Genomic DNA, 23313 nt, shown 5'->3' with positions numbered 1-23313 from the left:
AACACACAGGTTTTGATATGTTGGTGTTTTTGTTTTTTCACCTTTTCAGCTTTTAATATACATTTTTTTAAGGGCTTGTTGGGCCGCTGTAATATCTTCCATATTGTTCTGTCTTTTGTTTTCCTCTTTTTTCTGAAAACTGCAGGTAGAAGCTGTGTTGGTGCTTTCTATGAATAGTTGTTAATGTCGTACATTAGGCCTAACCCTTGTAGGCGCAGCAGGGATGTGATGACTCGGCTGCTCGTTGTGTATTTTCCAGGGATGGTATGAACATGCATTATTGCACTTTGAAAAAGTCAAAGACGAGGATTATCAGGCTTTATACCAAGCTGGAGTGATGTATTACGACGGTCTGGGAACCACAGAAGATGAAGTACGTGTTGTCTCCTATGTATTTTATTTCTCAGTATAAATGATTGCAGTTTCCTGATGGCATTACACATAGCGCTGGCAGGTTGGCACAAACTGATTGCTGCAGAAAAAGCCAGGGGTCGCATTCAGGGGAGCTGCTAAAGCTCTGCGCGGTATCCACATTTTCTGAGACTTCCATCTGGTCTGAATGATTATTTTGTTATCTACTACTTTAAAAAATGTAGACTGTCTAGTCCATGGGTGAGCAATTCATTTTTCCAAGAAGCCACATGAGAAACTGATTATTGTGGACGGCAAAATTAGTTCTGCTCAATATTAATTTTAACACACTACATGAGACTAAAGGGATGATACTGGATAAGGGAATAACTATAATAGACGGAGGACGGGGGACCTGGCGACATACAGCTGAACACACCAACACCGCTGTATAACTATAGGGGTTGCTCAGGCACCTCCCTACTGGGGAGAGTGTCTTTTATACACGATGCTATTAGCTGGGGCATTTTTGCAGGTGCCCACACTGTTCCTTTTAAGTGTGCGGGCACAGGAGAAGTAGGAGAAAAGGCGTGTGAACGTTGTCAGGTCCATGTACCTTTAACAGTTGGGGGTTGAGTGGAGCTCCAGTTAAATCCCGCTGTCAATCTCTAATAAAACACAGTTAATTTATGTTTTAATAGGATGGGGGGGTAGGTGGCAATCACTTTTTCACAGGGCCCTGTAGTTTGAATTTCTTTTTCCCTCAATAATAAAAACCTTCATGTAAAAACTGCATTTTGTGTTATCTTTGTCTAATATTTTAATAAGTCTCGTGATCTGTTACATTGAAGTGTGACAAACATGCAGAAGAATAGGAAATCAGTAAGGGGGCAAACACTTTCACACAACTGTAGCAGTGCTGAAGCACAATGTATAGCACAGGCGATCAGACGATCGCGGCTTCAGGTCTCCTAAGGGGACTACTAAATAGTGAAAAGTTTGTAAAAATATGAAAAAAATAAAACACCTTAAGTTTATATCACCCACCTTTTGTCAGATTGAAAATAAAAAAATACAGATATTTGTTATCGCTGCATTCAGAAATGTCGAATCTATCAAGATATTAAAAGTAGTAAACTGATTGGTAAACATCGTAATGAGAAAAAAAAATTAATGCAATGTGGAGGCGACCAAAAAATGTAATTCTCAAGTTTATCATCACATGTATCTCAAAATGGTATCAATAAAAATGTCAAAAAATAAGGCCTTTGGCTGGGTTCACATTGCGTTAATGGGTGATCGCTAACGGACAGCGTTGCACGGCGAAAATGTCGCAATTAACGCCGTGCAACGGGTCCGTTAGCGCACCCATTGACAGCAATGTTAATTTCGCCAGCAGCGCATCACTAGCGCGTGCCTTTTTCGGCTCGCGCTAGTGATGTGCCGTTCTTCTGTGACACGCCTCGGACGCTGCTTGCAGCGTCCGCGGCGCGCCCGAGGTCCGTTCCCCGCTCTCGCAGATCGGGGATCTGCGAGAGCGGGGACGTTAACGCGACCCCCAAACGCGATCCATAAAAATACATTGCGTTAGCGCAATCCGCTAGCGCTAGCGCTAAACGGATTGCCCTAACGCAATGTGAACCTAGCCTTACCGAGCCCCAGATCCTGAAAATTGGAAATTCTACGGGTCCCAGAATATTGCGACAAATGAAAAACTTTTTTCATACAAATTTTGGAATTTTTTTTCATTACTTAAATAAAAAATAAACTATACATGTTTGGTATCTGCATAAGTTACGACTACAATTTGGTAGCTTAAATAGGCTCTAAGTTTGCAATGTCCTAAAGTTAGCAAGTTTTAGTAAATCAGCCTCATTGCAGGGGTGATGTACTAATGGTATAGGGCGGATTAGCCGCCATCGTGTTTCCACTTGCGAGATAAAAAACGGTCCGTAATCTGGACCGAAAAAACGGATGGAACGTATGCGATTTTCATGCGAGTGTCATGCGAGTACAATGCGATTTTTAATCGCATCATCCGTTTTTTATAATCGCATCATCCGTATGACATCCGTATTACTGTCCGATTTGTACGCACCGGTGTCCTTTGAAAAGCCGGCAATTCAGCGCAGTGTACAGTAAAATCACACTGACAGGTTAGAATAGACTAGATATATACACATAGAATAGGTATATATACATATATATATGTCAGTGAGACACCTATATATGTATATTTATATTTAATGCAGCGCAAGATAGCATAAAAGCCGCTAATTCAATTGCCGGCTTTTAATTTCTCCTTCCCAAACCCGACAGGATATGAGACATGGTTTACATACAGTAAACCATCTCATATCCCCCTTTTTTTTGCATATTCCACAGTACTAATGTTAGTAGTGTGTATGTGCAAAATTTCAGCGCTGTAGCTATTAAATTTAAGGGTTAACTCGCGGAAAAAATTGGCGTGGGCTCCCGCGCAATTTTCTCCGCCAGAGCGGTAAAGCCAGTGACTGAGGGCAGATATTAATAGCCAGGAGAGGGTCCATGGTTATTGCCCCCCCCCTGGCTACAAACATCTGCCCCCAGCCACCCCAGAAAAGGCACATCTGGAAGATGCGCCAATTCTGGCACTTGGCCACTCTCTTCCCACTCCCTGTAGCGGTGGGATATGGGGTAATGAAGGGTTAATGCCACCTTGCTATTGTAAGGTGACATTAAGCCAGATTAATAATGGAGAGGCGTCAATTATGACACCTATCCATTATTAATCCAATTGTAGGAAAGGGTTAAAAAACACACACACACATGATTACAAAGTAGTTTAATGAAATAAACACAGCGGTTGTTGTAATAATTTATTGCTCTCTCAATCCATCAGGAACACCCTCGCTTGGCAACATAATAAACGCACAAGATACATACCCTCAGATGTCAGATCACGTCCCACGATGTAATCCATCTGAAGGGGTTAACTAATATTACAGGCAGGAGCCCTGCTAATGCAGCTGTGCTCGTGCCTGTAATTCCCCGGCGAATGAATGAAATGTAGGTCATTGACCTACATTTCCTTCAGTCGCGGTGATGCGCCCCCTGGTGGATGTCCTCATATGACCTGGAGCGTGGGAAAAAGTTCCCAGGCTGCAGTTCATGAGAACATCCACCAGGGGCGCCTCACCGCGACTCAATGTAAGTACAGATCCTGCTTTCCTTTCAGCACCCGGGGATTACAGGCACGAGCGAGTGGTTTATTGCAGCTCGTGCCTGTAATATTAGTTAACCCCTTCAGATGGATTACCTCGTTGGACGTGATCTGACATCAGAAGGTATGTATCTTGTGCGGTTATTATTTTGCCAAGCGAGGGTGTTGCTGATGGATTGAGAGAGCAATAAATTATTACAACAACCGCTGTGTTTATTTCATTAAAATACTTTTAAATCGTGTGTGTGTGTTTTTTAACCCTTTCAAACAATTGGATTAATAATGGATAGGTGTCATAATTGACGCCTCTCCATTATTAATCTGGCTTAATGTCACCTTACAATAGCAAGGTGACATTAACCCTTCATTACCCCATAGCCCACCGCTACAGGGAGTGGGAAGAGAGTGGCCAAGTGCCAGAATAGGCGCATCTTCCAGATGTGCCTTTTCTGGGGTGGCTGGGGGCAGATGTTTTTAGCCACGGGGGGGCCAATAACCATGGACCCTCTCCAGGCTATTAATATCTGCCCTCAGTCACTGGCTTTACCGCTCTGGCGGAGAAAATTGCGCGGGAGCCCACGCCAATTTTTTCCGCCATTTAACCCTTTATTTCAGCAGCTACAGCGCTGAAATTTTGCACATACACACTACTAACATTAGTAGTGTGGAATATGCAAAAAAAAAAGGGATATGAGATGGTTTACTGTATGTAAACCATGTCTCATATCCTGTCGGGTATGGGAAGGAGAAATGAAAAGCCGGCAATTGAATTAGCGGCTTTAATGCTATCTAGCGCTGCAATAAATATAAATATACATATATAGGTGTCTCACTGACATATATATATGTATATAGACACATTCTATGTGTATATATCTAGTCTATTCTAACTTGTCAGTGTGATTTTACTGTACACCGCGCTGAATTACCGGCTTTTCAAAGGACACCGGTGCGTAAAAATCAGACAGAACTCGCATGGTGCGAGTGCTGTGCGATTTTTTTCTCGCACCCATTGACTTGCATTGGCGAGTCTCGTCCGAGAATCGCAGCAATACGCAGCATGCTGCGATTTTTTTCTCAGCCGATCCAGATTTTTCTCAGTCCGATTTCGGCTGAGAAAAAAATCGCAAATCAAAAGACACCTATTAACTAACATTGGTCCGAGTGCAATCCGATTTTTTATCGGATTGCACGCGTCCGTTTTCCTCGCAAGTGGAAAGGGACCCTAATGTGGGGTTACTCACCGCAGATGCAGGGGCTGATGCAGTGGTCCTCGTCCCCCCAGGGTCATGTCCTCGGCCACCTCCCATGACTTCAGCATGTGACTCACACATCTTGGGTTATTTTCGGAGCTCTGACTGTTTTATCAGCCTAGTATACGTCTCACTGCTTTGTGCTGTGAATCATTACTCAGGTTTTCTGCCTCTAGATCATCTTCAGATCCCGAAAGTATTTTACCATTTCACTCAGTTCCTCGGTTTATATACTGACTATTTAACACACGAGATGAATAAGCAAATCTTGTCTGAAAGATGAAAAATATTCTAATAAAATATTTAGCATTTATCAGATTTCTGCATAAAGCCATCGATGATCCTGGTATATAAGGAGGTTTACATGGATTTGTGCATCTTATTGCCTCGTTCGGATTAGTGACTGGCACACAATGCAGCTAGAAGAGAATGGCGCAGATTTATCAATATGATGTAGTTCTTAGACATTGCAAACTTCTACAGTCTTCAATATGCCACATTTCTCACCTTGGCTCACGCTGCTTGATAAATCAGACTAACTTTGAGGCTATGTGCACACGTTGCAGATTCGTGTGCGGATTTTTCCGCACCAGTTTTGAAAAATCCGCAGGTAAAACGCAGTGCGGATTTCCAGCGTTTTTTGTGCGGATTTCACCTGCGTTTTACCACCTGCGTATTCCTATACAGGAACAGATGTAAAACGCTGTGGAATCCACTCAAAGAATTGACATGCTGCGGAAAATACAGGTATTTTCCGTACCATGGGCACTGCGGATTTGGTTTTCCATAGGTTTACATGGTACTGTAAACCTGATGGAAAACTGCTGCGGATTCGCAGGCAAATCGGCAACGTGTGCACATACCCTAAGATAGTCACAAACAAAACCAAAGAAAAAACAATATGTGCATATACCCTAATGAAAATAAATAAGTAAAAAAGGCAAGTGCATTAAATAATTAACATAGGGTACTATGGTACTTAGTAAACACTGCTTTTGAAAAAAAAAAAGCATAAAGCTGTCCCACCGCGGCAAGGTGTACCCAATTGGGACAGTAACTAAACTCTCTAATGTTAAAACCTACCTTGTGTGAATAGTGGCAGAGTCACAGGATCCCAACTGGACACCCAGCTTTGGAGGAACTACAGTATATCTGAACTGCCAGTGAAAAGGAGGCCACACCCTATTTCTAAGGAATACAAAACTTTATAGTTTAGTCTAATGTTACACCACCCATTATTTGGCACAGTTTGTGTCAAAAATGTGCGCTACAATTTTGTCTCATTGTGTCCCATCCATGCCCCTTTTCTGATAAACCCCACCACCCCTTTACGCAAAACCACATCCCCAGTTGGTCAAGTTATAAAAAGTGTCTAAAACACATTATAAATACGGTAAAAGTCAGGAAAGTTGTTTGTTTTTTGGCACAAATTTCTGGTGCATTGAACCTAATAGATAAGCTGCTGCCTCCTATTCTCCATGTCTAGCACTTTTTCCATCTGAATGCTGGAGTCATTGCGTAGTGAAGCAGTTTTGCAAATATTTGCTAGAAATCCGCCTCGCGGGAAGAAAACTGCATGTAAACCTTCATTATCAATCCTTGTCACGGTTGCCTTTATTAAAATGTGAATTTACATTGCAAATACAGTAAAACAGAGATTTTAGTGTACTCACCGTAAAATTATTTTCTCCGAGCAACTCATTGGGGGACACAGGACCATGGGTGTATGCTGCTGACACTAAGTGAATACAAAAAAAGTTTGCTCCTCCTCTGCAGTATACACCTACCACTGGCTCCAGCCGAACCATTTCAGTGACAAAGCAGTAGGAAATCATAACCATCAAATACGGATACTTGTCAAACCAAAGAACAAACTTAGCCATCAGGCCAACAGGGTGGGTGCTGTGTCCCCCCATGAGTGGCTCAGAGAAAAGGCTTTTGCGGTGAGTACACAAAAATCCCTGTTTCTCCTTTGCCTCATTGGGGGACACAAGACCAAGGGACGACCTAAAGCAGTCTCTGGGTGGGAAAACAATGACATAACAGATCAAACCCCACTTACCAACAGACTAGAGGGGTGCTATTGTTGGTTGAAGACACAGTCTGCCCAGACCTGCATCCATGGTAGCCTGAGCGTGGATATTGAAGTGCTTCGAGAATTTGTGCAGACTGGACCAAGTCGCAGCCTTGCAAACCTGTTCCGCTGACACCTGGTGCCGAACAGCCCAAAAAACGTCCACCGACTAAGTGGAGCGTGCCCTAATCCCTGCTGGGATAGGCTTACCTCCGACATGGTAGGATTCCTGAATAGCTGAGCAAAACCACCTGGCTATAGTGGACTTCAAGGCGGCTCAGCCCTTGCTGTGACCCTCAGGGAGTACGAATAAGGCGTCCGACTTACGGAAGGATGCCGTCCGCAATATGTACCTTCTGAGAGCCCTCACCCTATCTAGAGTGTGAAGAGCGCTCTCAATACGATGTACCGGACAAAACGAGGGCAGAACAATGACCTTGTTGAGGTGGAAAGAAGAGACCACCTTGGGCAAGAAGGCCGGAGACGGCTTGAGAACCACATTGTCCTGGTGGAAGATCAGGAAAGGGGCCCGACAGGACATGGCGGCTAGCTCCAAGATCTGATTGATTGACATCACCGCAAGAAGAAAAGCAACTTTTCAAGAAAGGAAGGTCAACGAGAAATCCTGCAGCAGTTCGAAAAAGAAGCACCAGGTTAAGGTCCCCATGCGTCCAACGGTATTCTGTAGGGGGGTCCACGTGAGAGACCCCCTGAATGAGAGACCTCACTTGCAGATTGGAATAAATTCTGCGCTGAAATAAAACCAATAAAGCTGAGAGCGGACCTTTGAGGGAGCTAAGCGCCAGGCCTGACTCCAGGCCAGCTTGGAGAAACTCCAAAATGGTAGGAATGGAGAAGACGAGGGGAGGACGTCTGGTCTCTGCACCCTGCGAAAAAGGCTTTCCAGGTGTGGTGATAGATGCGCACTGACGAAGGCTTCCGGTGCTAATTATGATAGAAACCACCTGATGGGAGAACCCAGCCTAGGTTAGGACCCAGTATTCGACAGCCAAGCCGGTAAACACAGGGCCCCTGAGCTCTGGTGACAAATCAGGCCCTGGAAGAGCAGATCTAATCGATCTGGTAGTCACCAGCGTGGCCAACCTGGAGCGACTAGGATCACTGGAACCCAATCCGCTTTGATCTTCCTGATGACCCTCAGAAGTAACGGAAGCGAGGGAAACACGTACGGAAGATGAAACTGATGCTATGGAAGAACCAGTGCATCTGCTTCAATGACTTCTGAATCCCGAGACAAAACTATGTACTCGGGTAATTGGCGTTTAATCTTGAAGTGATCAGATCCTCGGTCGGGGTCCCCCAGCAATGACAGATCTGCTGGAAGACCTCCGTATGAAGTGCCCACTCTCCCGAGGTGAGACCATGTACCGCTGAGGGAGTCTGCCGCCCAGTTTTCCATGCCCGGAATGTGGTCTGCTAAAATGACTGAGTAGTTCCTCTCGGCCCAGGGGAGGATGTGAACACCTTGCGCATTGCTTCCCTGCTGCGAGTGCCCCCTTGATGATTGATGTATGCCACAGCCCTGGCGTTGGGATAACCAGATCACCCGAATCTCCTGGCGTTAATCAAGAGACACGACTCCCGGGCTGACCAGCGTTTTTGGGCAGTGTGGTGACGAAGGACTGCTCCCCAAGAAGACTGGCGTCGGTAGTTACCACCAGCCATTGGGCCGGGAGAAAGGATTTCCCCTGGAAATCGGATGGAATGAGGAGATGGACAACAAAGTATCCGGGCTTCCTGTTGAAGGGCTAAGATCTTGTCTCGAGGGAGAATCACCGACCCTTGGGAGGTGTCCAGGATCATCCTTAAAAAGGATATCCACTGAGCTGGAAGCGGGGAAGTCTTTATTAAATGTATCAATCAGCCCAGGCGTGAAAGAGTATCCAAAGTGAAACGCACGCATTCCGTGCAGGTTTGGAAGGACGGTCCTCAGATTAGGTCATCTAAGTATGGCAACACAACCATACTCCTAGAGTGCAGAATGCACATGACAGCCGCCATGACCTTCGTGAACACTCGAAGCGGTGGCGAGACCGAAGGGCAAGGCTGTGAACTGAAAGTGTTCCTCGCGAACAGCGAAGCGCCGGAACTTCTGGTGAGAGGCAAAAATGGGGACAGATGTCGGTTGGATGCTAACAACTCCTACTTCTTCATATAGGCTATGAGAGAACAGAGGGACTCCATCCTGAAGAGCCGAACCCTGCCAAAACTTGTCTAGAAGTTTGAGGTCCAGGATGGGCCGCACTGACCTCTCATTTTTTTGGGACCATGGACAGGTTCGAGTATCACCCTTGGAAACGTTTCTGGGACGAGAAGGAAAAAACCGCATCGGAGACCAGAAGACACCAGGTTCCAGACCCCTTCGTCATGCATGTCGGAGAGCCAGACCAGATGAAACAAAGGCAGGCAACCACCTACTTAGGTAGGAAGGCAGCGAGGTCCTCCTATGCAGTCGTCTGAATAAGTGCATAGCTCTGTTGGAGTCCATGTATTCTGGGACCATACACACAGTGTCGGGTGCCACAGTACACATCTCACCTTCCGCTCAAAAACCGTCCCCAGATATGGCCACCGAGACTTCCTGGTAGGGAAGTCTCGCACTACGAGAAGCGCCAAGGGAAGGGGGCCGCCGGGTGACATGTGCATAGGGGGCAGAGTTTTCAAATTGCGGCCTAGCAGTGGCCGAATGGACCGTCCGAAAGAATGCGGTGCCACTCAGGAGCCCCAAACACTGTTGGACCTGACCTGGGCACTTATACCATGATCCGGAAAGGCCCTTGGGATGATGTGCAGAGCCGGACTGCTCTGCCTGCAGGTCAGGTGCTGCAGAGGACGGTGCAGGAATACTCTAGCCACCATATGTTTGGTAGGGGGGTGGAGAGGGACCATCCGCCTCCTTCCATCGCCGCTGTTCAAACAGTGGTGATGCAGTGGGGCCACACGGACGACAGCTGTGCCTCTGTATCCTAGGGTTTCATTACCGTAGGATGGAACAGGGCTATGGTCCAGCAGAATTAGGCCTGGATGCAGAAGGAGGTACATGGAGGCGACACTCCATGCTCCCGTCTGTTGATGGTGTGGGGAGAGTGGAGCCCTGAAGGGACCCGTCGCCCCTAAACCAGCTCAGGCATATCTTCAGTCGGTGCAGGAGGGGGTACGTGGAGGCGACACTCGATGTTCCCGCCTGTTGTTCGTTTGGGGAGATCTGAACCCTGAAGGGAACAGTCGCCCCTGTAATCCTTGTTGAAAAAAATCCAAGTAAAAGGTTAAAAGTAAAAATAAAAAATTATGGTCTGAATACCAGACCCATGTGCCTCCTACAGACACTAAGCATGAACTGGTACGGGCTGGACCCAGTAGTAGGTGTCAACTGCAGAAGAGGAGCTAACTTTTTTTTGTATTCACTTAGTGTCAGCCTCCTAGTGGCAGCAGAATGCACTCATGGTCCTGTGTCCCTCAATGAGGCGAAGGTGAAATCCTTTTAACCTAGCATTAAAGTAACTTGTAGGTTCCGGATTACCAAATATTCTCCCTGAAGAAAAGTCAAAATGAATAAAAGCACCACTCCAGCATCTTTTATATTTTACTGCTGGAATGGTGCCACTAATGTAAGTTTCCAGACCCTAGTCTTATATTTCTCAGTGTAAGTCTATGAGCCAGAACTAGTCTCTCATAGACTTACACTGACAGCTTATGATCGTTACTGCGGAGTCAGAAGTTGCAGTCACAAGATGGTGACGCAGGATTAGAGCGGCGCTGGAAAGAACTGAAGATTGCGGCTGGTAAGTATAAGACTAGGTGCTGGCAACTTAGATTAGTGGCACCACTCCAGCGCTGAAATAAAAAAGAAAACCAACTGGAGTGGTGCTTTAAGATACATTTGACTATATATATTTTAAGAGCAATTTCTTAATTTTTGGCTCGTTTCTCCTTGTGGAGGTCGACATGCTAAGCATGCCGAGATGAGGAGACTTAAAGCCGCAATGCTCCTCTGGGTAATATGCTAATTATGCAAATTGTCTCTTCAGAGAGGAAGGAAGGTAGATGGACATGCTAAGCATTCCGAGATGAGGAGACTTTAAAGCCACAGTGCTCCTCTGGGTTCTAGCTCTCTTCCTCTCTGAAGAGACAATTTGCATAATTAGCATATTACCCAGAGGAGCATTGCGGCTTTAAGTCTCCTCATCTCGGCATGCTTAGCATGTCGATCTCCGCAAGGAGAGACAATACTTCTTGGATAACGGTTGGACGCCTCTCACACAGCCAAACCAGATCTCCACTTTGCACTGACGGAGGGGCAGTACCCCGAAACAGTGTGCAAATTGAGACTCTGGTTTGGCTGTTATCATCCTAAGTCATGTGACAAGGCTCGTTAAAGGGTCAACATTGACTTGTAGGATTGCTACCTTCCAATAGGTGGCACTCTCTCTGAAGAGACAATTTGCGTAATTAATTTTTGGCTAAAATTAATGTCATTCTATTTGGTAACGACAAGCAAATGACACTGCTCAATTTCCCCTTTCCTCCCATCATTTTGACATTGTTGTCATTAGGACTTCCCTGATTTATGCAAGTTTTGTGTGTGCATACAAGGTGCAATCAGAGACAGAGTAGTGAATGATCATTTGTTGTTCGATGGCTGGGCAATGATTGGGATTGCCCCATAGATAAGGCCCATGAGCCTTATACACCAGGGTACTGGTATCAGCCTGCGTCCTGCTTCTCTTCCAGAGGAGAGGAGTGGAGCACATGAGGAGGATTCTCAGCTCCAGCAGCCACCGAGGAGCGAAACACCTGAAATACGCGGCTGCGTACAATCTAGGGCGAGCGTCTTATGAAGGCTGCGGGATGCGTCACTCTGACCAAGAAGCAGAGAGGTAATTCTCGTTCTCGAGGCCATTGCTGAGCAGCCAGTCTCCAGATTTCTCATTTATGTTTCCCTTCTCTGTAGGTGGTGGCTGATAGCGGCAGATAATGGAAACCCCAAAGCCAGTGTGAAAGCCCAGACCGTCCTCGGACTGTTCTACTCCCGACCTCCCAACAAGGATCTGCAAAAGGTTATTCACATTATTCCATCTGTGTAACCAAAGTATTGTCCCGGCCTGTAAATCTGGAGCGTGCGGTACTGCGCCTGTGCAGCGCTTCCATGGCACTGCTGCTTTACAGTGGGGGTCTCATCTCTTGACCCTGCCTCCATTATGACTGCAGAATTAGCACCTCTTCAGTTTTTCTTTTGCTTAAAGTGAATCTGTGACGTTGCACGTGCTGTCCCATCTGTGGACAGCATGGTACAGAGGGAGAAGCGGAGCAGAAGGATTGGATTCACTCATCCCTGGTGCTTGTAATCAGGAGTCCAGTGGGCTGTCGTACTCAGTGATTGACAGCTATCTCTGCATAGTCATACAGGGGAGACTGTCAATCACTGAGTAGGACCGCCCACTGGACTCATAGGCATACAAACACCAGTGATTCCAATGAGTAAAATGCAAGTGTTACTGACATTTTTTTAGTAGAAATACACATCAATCTGATCAGCTCCTCCTGCTTTATAACATCCAGCCTGCAGATCAGACACCATATCACACGACAGCTTCCTTAACAGGACTCCTCTGAAAAGCTCAGGAACTGCAACCGCATTCACTTAAAGGGAAAGTTCTCTGCACAACATCTGGTCAAGAGCAGCACTTATATGGGGCAAAAAAAAAAGATGAAAAGCTCTTCATTTTAAAGGGACTCTGGCATTAGAGTTGAGCAAATTTGTCTGGATTCGGTTCTGAATACGATCGACAGCAAATATTGTTTTTGCAATATTCGAACACAGCCGAACATTATTGGAGTCAATGGGAGTAGAATTTACCGAATATGTTCGGAACCGGTCATCAAACATAAATTTGGCACAAACAGGGTACCAATATGGCATGAATATGGCAATTTCAAATTCGGCGACCAAATCCGCTCAACTCTTTCTGTCATCACATAATGACGGTTCAAACCAAGCGCAGGCTCTCGGGGCACCCTTTGTTGGAGCGGCCAAACACTTAGTGCACCTTCACACCTGCTTAGGCTACTTTCACACTAGCGTTGACTGCAATACGTCGCAAATGCGTCGTTTTGCCGAAAATACGCATCCAGCAAAAGTTCTTGCTGGATACGTTTTTTCGTCATAGACTAACATTAGCGACGCATTGCCAAACATCGCGTCCGTTTTGCGACGCTTGGGCGTGTGGTAGCGGACCGTCAGGAGAAAAAAACGTTACATGTAACGTTTTTTGCTCCCGACGGTCCGCTTTTTCCGACCGCGCATGCGCGGCCGGAACTCCGCCCCCACCTCCCCGCACCTCACAATGGGGCAGCGGATGCGTGGGAAAAATGCATCCGCTGCCCCCGTTGTGCGGCGGAGACAACGCTAGCGTCGGGAACGTCGGCCCGACGCACAGCGACGGGTTGTTCCCGACGCTAGTGTGAAAGTAGCCTTAGTTTCCATCTTTCTCTGGCTCTATGAAACCAGATCTGTCAGTCAAAGAGGGGGGTGGAGAAAGAGGGAAATGATAGGCCCAGAGAAGCATTGAGTGCCTGGACTTGGTTTGAACAGTCATTCTGAGCTGACTGAGCCCCTATAGGGACGGCGTATATCCCCACCGAGTGACACCTTGCTTACATGTTGTGCTAGGTTTGCAGTCTGTGGGACACAGGTAATGACACTGACAAAGACAGGGCGCACCACAGGCCCCAGCGCAGCGGACACATTCGCAGATGAACGCGGAGGTCAGACAGACCCTAGGCCCCCTCAGTAATTAGAATAATATGGATGTAACTGCTCAGTCTTTCCTTTGTACTATTAGATACAATGTTTAGCATTTTCCAGGCTTTCTTCTGGCATTCAGAAGCCTGTGGTAATGGCAGTGTGGAGTCGCAGGGAGCGCTCGGTGTGATGTATCTGCACGGCCTGGGGATACGGAGGAATCTGCAGTCTGCACTGGAGTGTCTGAAGGAAGCGGCAGAACGTGGAGATGTGTACGCACGAGGCCATCTGGTCCGTCACTACTATGACAGGAAGCTGTACACAATGGCAGCCCAGCAGGCCCAGAAGTAAGAGCTCGTGCCTGGCGCAGACTCGCCTCACATCGCACGTCCCCACCACAGCCGTGTGTACAGGCCTTCTCATTCAGTTACTGTCCTGTTGGTCCTGTGCAGATTATTCACTGCACCCCAAATACTCGGCACCTTATGCTTGGTGCAGGGCCCAATTCCTGGTTTCTTCAGTAATGGCCGTTAGTTAGCAGCCATTCACATAAAATTGCTCTACCGCCATCTTATCGTAGATACGTGCCGAACTCGTCAGGGACCACTTCACACATGTATGAAACATGGATGTGAAAAACTGATAACTCTGTCATCCGCGTCTTTCACAGATGGATAGAAAAATAAATGACAAAGCTTCCCCTATACTTTGCAGTGTTAAACACGTTCTATAAACCGGAGCCATCCGTGTGCTGTATGAGTTCTTCACAGACCCATAGACTTGTATTGGCCCTTGTCAGCTGTGCTGCTGGAAAAAAAAAATGGACGTACAAGTTCACAAGTTTAAAATAAAATATTTCCATTAAAAAAAAAAAAAAAAAATCAGGCGCCACTCTGATGCACCCTGTGAGATCAATTTTTTTTTTACGCACCCATACTGAATGTATGAGAAAGCAGTGCGTGCTACAATTTGTTTTTCTTGCACAAAGTCGGACTGAGAAAAAAAAAAACCCCGTTCATTTGAGCAGCCCTAATGAATGCCGCGGGTCAGTGTGCCGCGTGCCATCTGATCAGACATCCGATTTATACGAAACCAGACAGCACTCGCACCAAATGTCACTAGGGCGGCTCACATGTCAGGTTCTTCATACTGACCGAATGTCTGTGAAAAACAAAACAAAAAAAAACACAGCCTGCACTCGTGTCTCCGTATTTCAGATGAGACTCACCTATTCAAGTCTATAGGGCCGTAAAAAGAAAAAATCTAATTCATAAGGCATCTGCTGTATGGACACAGGGCAATTCTTAACACTGGAAATGGTGTTTGTTCCTGTGAATTTTATTAACTACTGAAAAATAGAAACAAATGGCACATGGAAGACAGAACAGATGAAAAATCATCTTTTTCTGTTTAAATCTGGACAATTTGTTTTATATTGTAGTGTGAACTTGGCCATACCGATGACTGGAGAACGGAGGCTGCGTTTAGAGGCATTATCATTCACAAAGGCTGGAGAGATGGGCGCCGCCTAGTGGGGAGATGCAGTCTTACAGCATCTGTAGAAAAAAAAACCCTTTTAAAACCAGTGCAGTAGTGTTATGTGAGCTAACTACTGGTCTGTGGAGCAGGAGAGCAATGTCTGTCATCATAAGGCTACTTTCACATATCAGGTTTTCGCTGTCTGGCTAAATTTAAAAAAACCGGATCAGGCGAATGTTGCCGCTGGATCCGTTTTTTTCCCCATAGGCTTGTATTAGTGCCGGATGACATTGCGTTTCGTCCGGTTTTTGCCATAGCAACTTTTTTTTGTCTCCGGCGAAAAAGTCCTTCCGACGGATCCGGTGCTTCCAGCTGTTTGCTAGAATGGAAGCCTATGGGAGCCGAAAGGTGCCGGATCCGGAAAATAACAAATTCCGGCTCCGGATTCCGGTTTTTTTTAAACTGAGCATGCTCCAATTGTTTTTTTTATCCAATAATCTAGATATGCTAGCCAGATCCGTCAAAAAAACGGATCCAGCGTCGGACTGGGGCGTCTGGGGCCCACCAGAGGAATGGACTCTAGGGGCCCACCCTACAGCTATATGCAAATATCTGTCATTATAGTGGAGCATCGGCTGTAAAACAGCGGCGGCTGCTGCACATCTACCGTGTGCCCCAATAACTGGGATGTATAATTACGGTAGTTTACATTAATGGGGTTCTTGGTAAAACAAGTTATCACTGATCCATGGGCTCCACAGGATTGGTGATCGCTTAGATCCGACCATTAGAAACTGGGGAAGTTTTATCCCTGACAGGACACTTTTATCACTATTTTAAAATGCAGCGGCAGGTGGGATTTCTGACCGCAGCTCCATTCATTCTCTTTGGGGCTTCCAGAAAAAAACAAGTGCAGCCACTGAGGGAATGAATGGATCAGTGATCTAGTCGGACATGCCACTCCAGTCTAATGGGGATAAAAAGTTCCACATTTTGCTGAGTGGGTCCAAGCAGTCAGACCCCCACCAATCAATATGTTATCACTTACCCTGTGGAGAGGTGATTACTTTTTTCCACAGGAAACCCCTGTAAGTGCATCTCCGCCGCTGTGTACAAAGCATTAAAACTCTAATGGAAATAAAGAATCTTCTCCTAATTAATATCAGAGAGAACAAATGACCGCCATACACAACACAATCCACTATACCAAGACCAATATTACCACATACAGGAAGAAATACCACCACACCATGACCAGACCACATAGTGACCGAATAATACTACATACAAGGGACAAATACCACCGCACCGTGTCAACACCACATATTACCACCACTTGGTGACCAAATAGCACATACAAGGGACAAATACCACAACACCATTTCCAGACCACATATTACCACCACATAGTGACTGAATACTACAATACTGATCAGAAATAAAAAAAAACAAAAAAAAACACAATACTATCACCATAAGGCTGCTGTCACACTAGCAGTATTTGGTCAGTATTTTACATCAGTATTTGTAAGCCAAAACCAGGAGTGGAACAATTAGAGGAAAAGTATAATAGAAACATATGCACCACTTCTGCATTTATCACCCACTCCTGGTTTTGGCTTACAAATACTGATTTCCACATATAGTGGGATCTATGCAATAAAGCGATCTCCGCTATGGTACTAATATAAAATACATTTTATTGAACATAATGTTAAAAACACAAATAGGATAAAATTACTACATGTAAGAAAGGTACACAATCCAATAAAAGGGACTATACTGCCATGGGAGATTGCAAGATGGCTCAGGCTGAATGCAGTATATATACAATGAGAAATACCTATGCTATGATATGAGAGTCCATGGATGGAAAGCTGCCTCTATCAACGATACCTAGCTTAATAATATGGTGTCCTAAATCAGACCCCTCAAAAATACATGGCATATGCTAGAGGTAGTAAAAGGATATTACCTTACTGTTCGCCTGCTGCAATGACCCCGGCGTCCCTCTAGCATATGCCATGTATTTTTGAGGGGTCTGATTTAGGACACCATATTATTAAGCTAGGTATCGTTGATAGAGGCAGCTTTCCATCCATGGACTCTCATATCATAGCATAGGTATTTCTCATTGTATATATACTGCATTCAGCCTGAGCCATCTTGCAATCTCCCATGGCAGTATAGTCCCTTTTATTGGATTGTGTACCTTTCTTACATGTAGTAATTTTATCCTATTTGTGTTTTTAACATTATGTTCAATAAAATTTATTTTATATTAGTACCATAGTGGAGATCGCTTTATTGAATAGATCCCACTATATGTGGAAGTTTTGCTGGGTGGTACATATACCCTTCGTTTTGAAGGGATTCGTCTTTGTAAAAACATAGAGCAATTACGTGTGATTACAAATACTGATGTAAAATACTGACCAAATACTGAATGTGTGACGGCAGCCTAAGTGACATTATACACAGGAGATCTGTACTTAGTATGCAGTGTCTGTGTAGAGGTAATACAGAGATCACTGGTGGTATTATACACAGGAGCTCTGTATATAATGTATAGGTAATACAGTGATCACTGGTGACATTATACACAGGAGCTCTGTATATAGTATACAGTGTATAGTGTCAGTGTATAGGTAACACTGACTCACCAGTGACGTCTCTAAGTGAAGTCCTTCATCTTTCATCCAGCACAGACCGCCATCATTTCTTCCAGCCAGGACTCATTTCTGCAGGAAATAACACAGTTATCTCGAGCTCCGCTTGCAGAACACATTACTTAATTTTTCACAACTTCTACATTACACCACATGAAGAAAAAAAGGCGACATAGTGTCACTCTACACAGTAACAGGACCGCCCCCCCAATTAAAACAGTATACTCAAAAAATAAAATAAATACATCACTGCAGTAATAATATCCCTTAATTAGCCCCTATGGTAATAATATTCCCCACCCTGGCCCCGTTTATCTCATTCCTGGCTCCAGCCATATGTTCTCGCATCCTGCCCTCATGAGTATCCATTCTACCCCATATGATCTCCCCATCCTGCCCCATCTGTCTCCATCGTATCCATCCTGCCCCATGATCCAATCCTGCCCCATGTCTTTCATTCTGCCCCGTGTCTCCAATCATGCCCTGTATCTACATTCTGCCCATGCCTCCAGTCCTGCCCCCAGTGTGTCCAGCAATCTACCCCAGTGTGTCCAGCATATTACCCCCAGTGTGTCCAGCAACCTGCCCCAGTATGTCCAGCATATTGCCCCAGTGTCCAGCAATCTGCCCCAGTGTGTCCAGCATTGCCCCCAGACAGTGTGTCCAGCAATCTGCCCCAGTATGTCCGGCAATCTGCCCCAGTGTCCAGCAATCTGTCCCAGTATGTCCAGCATTGCCCCCAGACAGTGTGTCCAGGAATCTGCCCCAGTATGTCCGGCAATCTGCCCCAGTGTGTCAAGCATATTGCCCCAGTGTGTCCAGTATTGCCCCCAGTGTGTCCAGCAATCTGCCCCAGTGTGTCCAGCATATTACCCCCAGTGTGTCCAACAATCTGCCCCAGTATGTCCAGCGTTCTGCCCCCCAGTGTGTCCAGCGTTCTGCCCCCAGTGTGTCCAGCGTTCTGCCCCCAGTCTGTCCAGCGTTCTGCCCCCAGTCTGTCCAGCGTTCTGCCCCCAGTGTGTCTCCAGCGTTCTGCCCCAGTGTGTCTCCAGCGTTCTGCCCCAGTGTGTCTCCAGCGTTCTGCCCCAGTGTGTCTCCAGCGTTCTGCCCCAGTGTGTCTCCAGCGTTCTGCCCCAGTGTGTCTCCAGCGTTCTGCCCCAGTGTGTCTCCAGCGTTCTGCCCCAGTGTGTCTCCAGCGTTCTGCCCCAGTGTGTCTCCAGCGTTCTGCCCCAGTGTGTCTCCAGCATTCTGCCCCAGTGTGTCTCCAGCATTCTGCCCCAGTGTGTCTCCAGCATTCTGCCCCAGTGTGTCTCCAGCATTCTGCCCCAGTGTGTCTCCAGCAATCTGCCCCAGTGTGTCCAGCATTCTGCCCCAGTGTGTCTCCAGCATTCTGCCCCAGTGTGTGTCCAGCATTGTGCCCCAGTGTGTCTCCAGCAATCTGCCCCAGTGTGTGTCCAGCATTGTGCCCCAGTGTGTCTCCAGCATTGTGCCCCAGTGTGTCTCCAGCATTGTGCCCCAGTGTGTCTCCAGCATTGTGCCCCAGTGTGTCTCCAGCATTCTGCCCCAGTGTGTGTCCAGCATTGTGCCCCAGTGTGTCTCCAGCATTCTGCCCCAGTGTGTCTCCAGCATTCTGCCCCAGTGTGTCTCCAGCATTCTGCCCCAGTGTGTCTCCAGCATTCTGCCCCAGTGTGTCTCCAGCATTCTGCCCCAGTGTGTCTCCAGCATTCTGCCCCAGTGTGTCTCCAGCATTCTGCCCCAGTTTGTCTCCAGCATTCTGCCCCAGTGTGTCTCCAGCATTCTGCCCCAGTGTGTCTCCAGCATTCTGCCCCAGTGTGTCTCCAGCATTCTGCCCCAGTGTGTCTCCAGCATTCTGCCCCAGTGTGTCTCCAGCATTCTGCCCCAGTGTGTCTCCAGCAATCTGCCCCAGTGTGTCTCCAGCATTCTGCCCCAGTGTGTCTCCAGCATTCTGCCCCAGTGTGTCTCCAGCATTCTGCCCCAGTGTGTCTCCAGCATTCTGCCCCAGTGTGTGTCCAGCAATCTGCCCCAGTGTGTCTCCAGCATTCTGCCCCAGCATTCTGCCCCAGTGTGTCTCCAGCATTCTGCCCCAGTGTGTCTCCAGCATTCTGCCCCAGTGTGTCTCCAGCATTCTGCCCCAGTGTGTCTCCAGCATTCTGCCCCAGTGTGTCTCCAGCATTCTGCCCCAGTGTGTCTCCAGCATTCTGCCCCAGTGTGTCTCCAGCATTCTGCCCCAGTGTGTCTCCAGCATTCTGCCCCAGTGTGTCTCCAGCATTCTGCCCCCCCAGTGTCCCCCACTGCTCCAGGGGCCCCCACTGCTCCGGGGGCCCCCCCCGGCCGCCACCCACCCTCCTAGAAGACGATACTCACCCTGCTCCAGCGATGGTCTCGGCGTCTGCTCTGCACTGCATCTTCTTCCTGCTTGTGCGGTCATGTGATACTGATTAAAGTCATGAATATGCGCATATTCATGACCTTAATGAAGCGGTACCACGTGACCGCACAAGCAGGAAGAAGGTGCAGAGCAGATGCCGAGACCATCGCTGGAGCAGGGTGAGTATCGTCTTCAAGGAGGGAGGGTGGGTGGGGGGCGGCCGGGGGGGCCCCGGAGCAGTGGGGGCCCCTGGAGCAGTGGGGGCCCTGCCAGCAGGAGGTGTCAGTGCCTGGGCCCACCGGAGGATCCTCCGGTTCTCCGGTGGGCCAGTCCGAGCCTGAACGGATCCGTCACATCAGTTTTTCACAATCTGCACCTGATCCGGTTTTTCCAACATTTGCCGGATTGCGCCTAATGCAAAAAACCTGATGTGTGAAAGTAGCCTAAGGCTACAGAATCCAGCTAATGTTCCAAAAAATGGATCCGTTGCAAATAGTGAAAAAACTGATTCAACGGATCTGTTTTTCTGCCTGATCCAGTTTTCTATTTTTAACATGGATGAGAGAGAGAGAGGCCTAGAACGGAAAATGTGCATGATTTCAATAGAAAATACTTGGAAAACCGGATTCATCGTTTCAAATCTCCGTTTCACACGTTTTTGCCTGACTCAGTCACTGTACGCTTTTTTCGCCGGACAAAAAAAGTTCCACTGGACGTTTTCTCAGTCCACTGGAAACTATTACGACGGATCCGAAAAGTCAAAAGGTCTAATTAAAAAAAAATATATATATATATTACAACTAAATATCCTCCAATTTTTTTTTATGTTTACATAGTCTCAATATTTATCAGTTTTTTACAACCTCTATTCCATAGACTGCTCAGCAGACACAACATATAATGAGGATATATAGCGCTTGTGTTAATATGAATTTCACCTTCATAGGATTTATTCACTTTTCATAGAATTCTACAATATGACGACATTGACTTATTAGTAAATTCAGAAGGTTGTCTTCCTGTGTACACGGCCAAAGGCATTGCTATGGCCAACTTCTACCTCGCTAGATGTCTCCATCTTGGTTTGGGCATTAAACAAGACACAACTCTGGCAAAACGGCACTACAGAAAGGTGAGCAAATATGGAGGTTAACAAATACCAAATATACAAAAATGTATAACCGTAAACATTGTGTATACTAACAAGATTCATGCTGTGCATGTGAACTCCCAAAAGCCATGTAAGGCTGTGTTCACACAGGTTTTTATTACCACTTCAAAAACACTAGGAAACTCATTCTATGATTGCAAAAATAACACTTAAAAAAAAAAAAAAAAAAAAAGCCTGTGCTGAAACCAGTTTCCGGATGTTGTTTTGACTTGAAAAACTTGGCAGATTTGTCAGCCTCAAAAAACTGTCTGATCACAGCCTAAAAGTAGGAAGTTGTCTCTTGTGGCTGGAGAACACACCAAATTAATTTATTTTTTTTAGAACACTTTTGTAAGTTCAGCTTATGGCCGGATTCAGAAGGCCGGATTTCATGGTCTGTATATGGACTACAATGCATCAATTGAGCACGGGTCACATAACCCGACCTTACAGCCCCATGGGCATGAGACCGAGTTCTGGCCGGGACACTTACAGTCAGTCCGTGCATTGCAGTCTGTATACATACCGTCTGAACAAGGCCTAAGGCCGGGATCACACATACGCGAGATACGGCCGAGTCTCGCAGGTGAAAACCCAGCTCTGGCACCGGCACTCCCGAGCGGAGCGTGCGGCCGCACAGCAATACATGGAGCTGTACGCTCCGCTCCGGAGTGCCGGCGCCAGAGCTGGGTTTTCACCTGCGAGACTCGGCCGTATCTCGCGTATGTGTGATCCCGGCCTAAGGGTTCAAATATCAAAAGGTTTTTTCCCCCATTTGAGTATTAGTAAGGAAACGCTCGCACGAGCGAATACATCGGATGAGTGCAATCCGACAAATCAGATTATACTCAGCCCAGTGTTATCCTATGGGGCAACTCACATCTGTTATTATTTTCTCATACCAATTCAGCATTTGAGAACAATCGTAGCACGCTGAGATGGCCTCCAAGAATGGGATTGCGCACACCCATACAAGACTATGTGTGCGTGTGAAACACAGGACTGCACTCTAATGTTACCTGAGCGCTGGCAATGGAGGAGATGGAGAAATTACTTTCTCCGTCTCCTCCACACCTGTGTTGCGATTCTCACATGCGAGAGGTTCGGGGCACAGAGCACTGACACTCGGATCACACTCGCAGAACTGGAGCAAAGTGTCATTAGTATATCGCACCCGATGGTCTCGCATCAGATGTTATACCCTAGTGTGACCCCCGCCTAAGAAACTTGCAAATCACTGCACAAAGCAACTAGTTACCGCGTGTAGTAACAGCCACTGTGGTTGTGTCTAATGAATGGTCTCAGGGTAGCGAGGTCGGAGAATAAGGCTGAAATAGAACAGAAGTAAAGAACATAAGAAATCTACAAAGATAAAGAGCAGTAAACTGTTAGGGTGCGTGCACTCAGTCTTTTGCAGAGTTTTCAGAGCAGAAACACGAAGTTTTTCAGGAGGCTTTGCAGAGTTTCCACTCAGTTTGTACGCCAATACCTTATAAAAAAAAAAAAAAAAAAGCTCTGTGTGCACATAGCTTTATTATGCATCTATTAACATTTTGGGGAGAACTCCCCCAAAATCCCCCTCTATTAAACCATAAAAATGTACTTTTAATGAGTAGACATTTAAAAAAAACAGAGGGTATGAAAAAGTCTACAAACCATTCCTAATCTGCCTCTTAATTGAATAAATCCTTATAATTAGATTTATGAATATGCGTTGCATGACACCCTGGGGTTCCAACACTTATTGGCAGAATGGGACAAACAAGATTAAAGCACTGGTCTCCAAACACGTTCACCACATGTGCGGCGTCATCAGGGGATGACATATTAGACATTTTAATTCCCTCAGTATTTTTAAATGTCTACTGGAATTTTTTGGGGGTTCTCCCCAATTTGTTAATATGTATCCCCCCAAAGCCATTTATTGTCCTCACAATTTGGTCTGTATTATGCATCTAGGATGACTTTTTGGCTCTGGTGCCC

The 23313-nt window shown here is 46.4% G+C and overlaps 1 protein-coding gene across 5 annotated transcripts in view; it reads left to right on the top strand.

The window, feature by feature from the left end:
• Positions 1-23313, top strand: part of LRP2BP (LRP2 binding protein) — a 52201-nt gene that overhangs the window by 28233 nt on the left and 655 nt on the right. For all 5 annotated transcript variants that reach the window (XM_077279612.1, XM_077279608.1, XM_077279611.1 and 2 more), the window contains 5 exons: positions 260-373; positions 11633-11778; positions 11853-11958; positions 13767-13990; positions 21147-21312. In XM_077279612.1, coding sequence (XP_077135727.1) covers positions 260-373; positions 11633-11778; positions 11853-11958; positions 13767-13990; positions 21147-21312 — 756 coding nt within the window. The remainder of the gene's footprint in view (positions 1-259; positions 374-11632; positions 11779-11852; positions 11959-13766; positions 13991-21146; positions 21313-23313) is intronic.

Source organism: Ranitomeya variabilis, chromosome 1, assembly GCF_051348905.1.
Source record: "Ranitomeya variabilis isolate aRanVar5 chromosome 1, aRanVar5.hap1, whole genome shotgun sequence".
Lineage (NCBI taxonomy): Eukaryota > Metazoa > Chordata > Amphibia > Anura > Dendrobatidae > Ranitomeya > Ranitomeya variabilis.
This window is presented reverse-complemented; position numbering and strand designations above follow the sequence as displayed.